The 5,780-nt window shown below is 31.9% G+C and overlaps 1 protein-coding gene across 1 annotated transcript; it reads right to left on the bottom strand.

Moving 5' to 3' along the window:
• Positions 1-687: 687 nt before the first annotated feature.
• Positions 688-3,953, bottom strand: LOC119834542 (DDB1- and CUL4-associated factor 13-like). Its single transcript, XM_038358932.1, has 5 exons — positions 3,665-3,953; positions 3,043-3,587; positions 2,465-2,631; positions 1,688-1,988; positions 688-955 (listed from the first exon to the last, which is right to left on the bottom strand). Exons 1-5 carry the CDS (start codon positions 3,741-3,743, stop codon positions 704-706), a joined length of 1,344 nt encoding a protein of 447 aa, XP_038214860.1. The 5' UTR covers positions 3,744-3,953; the 3' UTR covers positions 688-703.
• Positions 3,954-5,780: the final 1,827 nt, after the last annotated feature.

The raw sequence follows: 5,780 nt of genomic DNA, 5'->3' as shown, positions 1-5,780 counted from the left end.
GACACTTTTTCGCAATACGGTATTATGTAAGAATACTGCGAATTTACTTATTAAAGACGATTGTCTTTAAAATATAAATTTACAGAAAGTTGGGAAAATGGCAACTTTTTTTCAGTAAACTTGAGCCCAGTAAAATTACTGTATTTAAAGTAATTTTAAACCGTAATAATTTTGAGATCTTCCTGATATTCTTCTAAACTAGCGCCGGTCAGCACATGGGTGAATAGCAAAGATGCGAATGTGACGAACTAATGCTTTTAACTTTTAATGTTATTTAATGTACAGATGCATTCGTTTAAATTTCGTTCGTTTAGTCATTTATGCAAGCACATTTTTTGTAAATCATTCCTTCCGATTTGATGATTTTTTTTTTGACGCAAGTTAGCATTGTGTCGTGGAATTTAACCCAAAACTTTATATTAATAAACTTCACTAATAAAGCCCAATAATTAACATTCTGTAGACTATTCATTCAATTACAACATATTTCCTATAAATCTAGCGGTCCGCCTCGGCTTCACCTGTAGTACATATATAGCCTATAGCCTTCCTCGATAAATGGGCTATCTAACACTGAAAGAATTTTTCAAATCGGACTAGTAGTTGTTGAAATAAACACTTTCAACTAATAAAGCTGAAGCTTATAGCAGCAGCAGCAGCAATATAGATTATAAAGGAAACTCCAGTTATATTCCAAAATCGTTTATTTATCTTCCTTAACAACGTGTCGCTTACGCTCCGGAACTTGAGGCACCACCCCAGGCTTGCTATGAGCGCGTCTATTGGCTTCCTTCCTCTTGGACTTTTCTCGAATAACCCGTAACTCCTTCTGTGCGTTCATTATATGTTTCGGCACATGTCTATGTCTTGCAATACGTTTGATTTGTGGATGGCTGGCGAATTTCTCCTTGAGTGAATCCGCGTAGTTTAGCGCTGTGCGTTCGCGAGGTTTTAACTGTTAAAAACATATATTAAACCAATCTTAATTATATTAATTTTTGATAGTAGGCCTTTAAAAGTATACGTTTTATTAATGTTTCTGATATTTAAATGTCATAACTGCACTAGCTTTCAACTCTCTGGTCTGTTTTCGTTTTAATATTGAATACATGGCTAATTTTTTTGGGAAAACAAAATGTATACAAGGGAAGGTGGTGAAAAGAGATTTACACTTTTGACTTAACAAGGCGAAATTAACGTACTGCGCAATGCACTCTGATTATGACGTAGAGTGTATGAATGAAATAAGAGACTGTTCTCTAAAATGAATTTATAATGAAATTAGCTTTCCGCCCGAGGCAATGCCCGCGGTGTCAAAGCTAAATACACAGTCCTGAGATCTCCCCGCGGTTTCTGATGTCATGGATTTCCGATATAAAAACTCTCAAACTATCTATCTTCCTATCAAATTCATCAAAATCGATGAATTGAAGTTGTTTGTGCGTGAAGAAGAGATGGACTGACAGAATTGCATAATTTTATTATTATAGCTAGGGGTTTAATCATATACTTCTAAAGATATGACGTTAAAATACAGCATGTTGATAGAAAGTGATTTAGTATATTATAATTTTATATATTTAACTATCTGATATCATTTGACCATTGCCATAAGCGATGTATGTAAAACTAATATTTCATTAAAATGCTAATCAACATTTGTGTTTATGAATAAAATTCTACTTACAACACCAAGCTTCTCCGAAGCTCTAGCCTTCCACATTCTTATATTCATTTCATCCGATCCAGTCAACAAATATTTATTATCCAAAGACCATTTAACACATGTCAACCTTTGCATCCGTTTTGTATGGTACACGTCTCGGGAATGACCTTTGAGCGTTTCGAAAATCCTAACAGTTTTGTCATAGCTTCCCGCAACAAATTCTCTTCCAGTAGGAGCATAGTCCACATCTATAACTGCTGAGGTGTGATCCATGTGTATATTGACTGGTTGTTTCAATTTTCTTACATCAAATGTGTATAAACTGTAACATTAAGATAATCCAATACAGATACATAATTGTATATTTTGATGAATATTTTTTTACATTTTTTTTTTGCAACCAGTGGTTAATTGGATTTATTTGTGTAGTTTTTTTGTTAAAAAACAAACCTATATCATTACTAATTTTATTTTTCAAAGTTCCAAAGTAACTTGTAAAATATTTATTTCACAGAGGAAACTCATAATGTGCATTACTTATCCATCATCTATGATATAAAATCTCTTCCAAAACTTCACTTTAATTATAGAGCAGGTACTTATTTTGAATTGTTTAAAAATCTGTTTTTTTTTTGCAGATAACAAACCATAACTTCACCTTATTTGATATTTGCGCAATGGGTGGTGAGAGGTCATGCATTGGTATTATACCTCAAAAGACATGGGTTTAAATGTGGCCTTATGATAATTTTTTTCGATTTTTTCAATATTATTTGTTATTAAACTCTTAGTACTTACTTATAATCCTCATTAGCAACAGTAAACATAAAGGCTTCCATAGGATTCCAGGCTAATGCGTTTGATCTCAACTCCAACACAACCTTTCTTAATGGCCCCATTTCTCTGCAGTCATATAAAATAATGCTTCTGTCGCTTGCACAAGAGGCAAGTAGATTGGTTTCAACCTGAAATTATGATGAAATAGCATGATAATACTTATAAATAAAAATGTATATGGTTAAATTGAGAGACCTCTGTTATTGAAGTTGTTTAAGATTTGTATTTTGATAGGTATTGCCTTAAAAAAAAGATACTACACACAAATTAATACACTTAACACACACTTCCATAAATAATCAGTCATGTTTATTGTTATTGTCCATTATCAATCACTGGCTGAACTCTCAACAAATGCATGTGTTTGTTATTAATACATTTTACATTATATAAATTTGTTCATTTAATTCTTTACTTCACCATTTAAATATTATATAACACTGGGCCCAAGTGGTGATCAAAAAAAAATATGAAATGAATTACTTTAATAAAGCACACGTAGTTATACATGCATTAAGAAAGTATAATAATAAATTTACCTGATTAAAAGCTACATGATGAAGACTGTCAACACCCCATTTGAAAACTTTAATTGGTTCATTCCTAGTGTTTTCCCATAATTGACAATGTTCACCGCAAGTAGCGAATATAGGTTTGTTTCTATGATGTGATACACCAGACACAACGGACATACTCAGTAAAGTGTTGATTGGGTCTTCATCATCAGGTGACTGAACCTCAGATTTCCATGTTTTAATGGTTTTGTCATCACCAACACTAGTGAAGGTCTGACCGCTGGGCGTAAAGCATAATGCACGAACCCAGCCTTCATGGGCTATAAAATTCCTAGTACATTTCCTTGATGTTAAATCCCATAATCTTATTTCTCCATCGAATGCCCCACTAGCTAAAGTTGCAAGCCTACTCGGATGCTTAGCTAAACTAGAGACGCCGTCGGAATGTCCATCCAAACTCCCAAGAAACGGTTTAGCAAATACTTTGTCTAGTTTCACCGCATTCAAAGCTCTCACATATTCACGTGGTGCTTCAAGGGGATGAAGACTTGGATCATAATTTCTTTGAACTGAAAAAAATAAAATTTATAGATTAGATTTACACTAATCAATAATTAGTATACATTATATAAGCGACATTACATACTTTTATATATATCCCGTTTAGTGGCACGTAAATAATCCTCAGGATTGCGACTTATAACTTTTATTTTTAAACCAGACATATTTTATAGCTCTTTGTAAATATTGTAGGTAGTTAAGTCGATGTCCACCAAACTACTAAAGTTCCTAGACTATTTAAAATTGATGAACGAAATCCTATAAATTGTTTGTTTATAAATACAACACGTTATAACCTAAAAATTTAAATTCACATTTCTGATTTCTCTCATCTCAATTACATTACCTACTACACATAGAATAGAAATATTATCATGAATGACATTTAGCCAGTGCTGCCCGATTGCGGTTACGGATTCTCCCCAAAGCTTTACCTAAATCCTCACAAACAGTTGCTTTCAGAAAAAAATCCATAAATGGAAAACTTACATCAATCAATAAGATTCATCACGTATTGTTGAATTGGTTGGTTTTACTTAATTGTATCTACCGTATTTCTTTTTTCAAAATCAAGATTCTTGAACATCTTAAAGTTTAGAATAGAATATATATAAATCCTTCTTGCAATATAAATATTATTTTTAAGATAGACAACAGAATGAATTTGTGAGTGCCTAATCTATTAAAAAAAAAATCTCCCCTCTAAGTCACCAAAAGTTATAACCCAATTATATCCGCGTAGCAGAAATAAACCCCCAAATTTGGGAAGTTTCCCCCAAACTTCACATCTCTGCATTTGGCTGTCAAAGTCAACACATGCCAAGCTGACAAGTGATAGTAATTTTTTATTTATTTCATATGTCAAGAAGCAACTAATTGCCAGTGTCAAATAAGAGTGGCCCCCTAAATAAAAAAAGAAAGACAGCAATTGTTGGGAAAAATTGTCATAGAGTACTTTTTATACATAAAGGGGCTTCTAGAACTGGAGTCGATACGCACACATTTATACAATCAACGAATAACGGTATCAATCGGCCACATGTCCAAATACAGCCTCCACCATAAACTACCAGTAGGTGCAGATACCTCATCTTTCGTATGTTTTGAGAATTTTAAAGGAAATTTAATAATATACACTGGCAACACTAACTAGTAACTACTATTGATACTCAATGAAAAAGTAGTATAATAACATGTACTCAATTCTCATATACTTTCCAGTTTCCAGTGCCACTCAAATCAAAAAATAAACAATCTCATTGTTATTTTGCACCTACATAGATTTATTCTTAAAATAATAAGTTCAAAATAACTGAGCAATGTGTAAAGATATATAATAAAATAAATTAGGTAAGTTTTACGAACACAGAAACCTTTATTATTCCGTTCTTATTTGAAAGTAGTTTTAAAGTTGGATTTTAAAACTATTTATGAATGAACGTTCCAAATACTTATTTATTCAGAGTTCCCTTTTAGCTTTTACTGTTAATAAAACTGAAAAATTAAGCACGGATTTATTTATGTATTAGTAAGTACTTATTTATGTCGCTTCTCTATCCTTATTCTATAATTGATACACAGACTCAGAATTAATCATAAATGAATTAGTAGATGTTACTGGTCCATCTAAATAACATTACAATCAGAACTATTTAGCATTTATTTTACATATATGATTGTGATAAGTGTGTTTAGTTATTTGTTAACAGAAACTATCATTCATAATACGATTGTAAAAACAGGTTTTTACTATCATATTTCCAGAGCTAAGCTCTATTAAAATTGTAGTGCATAGTTTATTATTTCGGAAGTTATTCTTTAGTGCTTTCCACATTCACTCTCAATTTTAATGTAACATTTTATTAAAAAGCTTATTTTACTGTAAGTGGCTAAAAATATGACTTTATTCTTATTTTTCAAAATGCACCTCTTGTCAACTTTACAAAGCCTTATTCAAATTAACATTTTGTTGTTATCAGCTCTCTATGTTATATTTATTAGATAACATGTTAACTCAACATGAAGTTTACTAGATATATAATGGTGATAATAATAATGGCTTAAAGTTTACTAGATATACATGGCATACAAAGGCCAATGATACAATATTGCATTTTTCAATTTACAAGTTGACCAGCTGTTTGTCCCGGCTTCCTCCGGTGGTACATATGTAGCCTATATCATTCAGTGAAGTTGCAGGT

This window comes from Zerene cesonia, chromosome 19 (assembly GCF_012273895.1).
Source record: "Zerene cesonia ecotype Mississippi chromosome 19, Zerene_cesonia_1.1, whole genome shotgun sequence".
NCBI classification, from domain to species: Eukaryota; Metazoa; Arthropoda; class Insecta; order Lepidoptera; family Pieridae; genus Zerene; species Zerene cesonia.
Note: the sequence above shows the minus strand (reverse complement) of the source record. Positions and strands in the feature narration are given on the sequence as shown.

Excerpts from the sequence above, each read along its gene's own strand:
- LOC119834542 (XM_038358932.1), bottom strand. The coding sequence starts at position 3,743 with ATGTCTGGTTTAAAAATAAAAGTTATAAGTCGCAATCCTGAGGATTAT. Across the intron at positions 2,632-3,042 it reads ATCATGTAGCTTTTAATCAG|GTTGAAACCAATCTACTTGC; the intron begins GTAAATTTATTA and ends TCATAATTTCAG. Across the intron at positions 1,989-2,464 it reads GTTGCTAATGAGGATTATAA|TTTATACACATTTGATGTAA; the intron begins GTAAGTACTAAG and ends TTAATGTTACAG.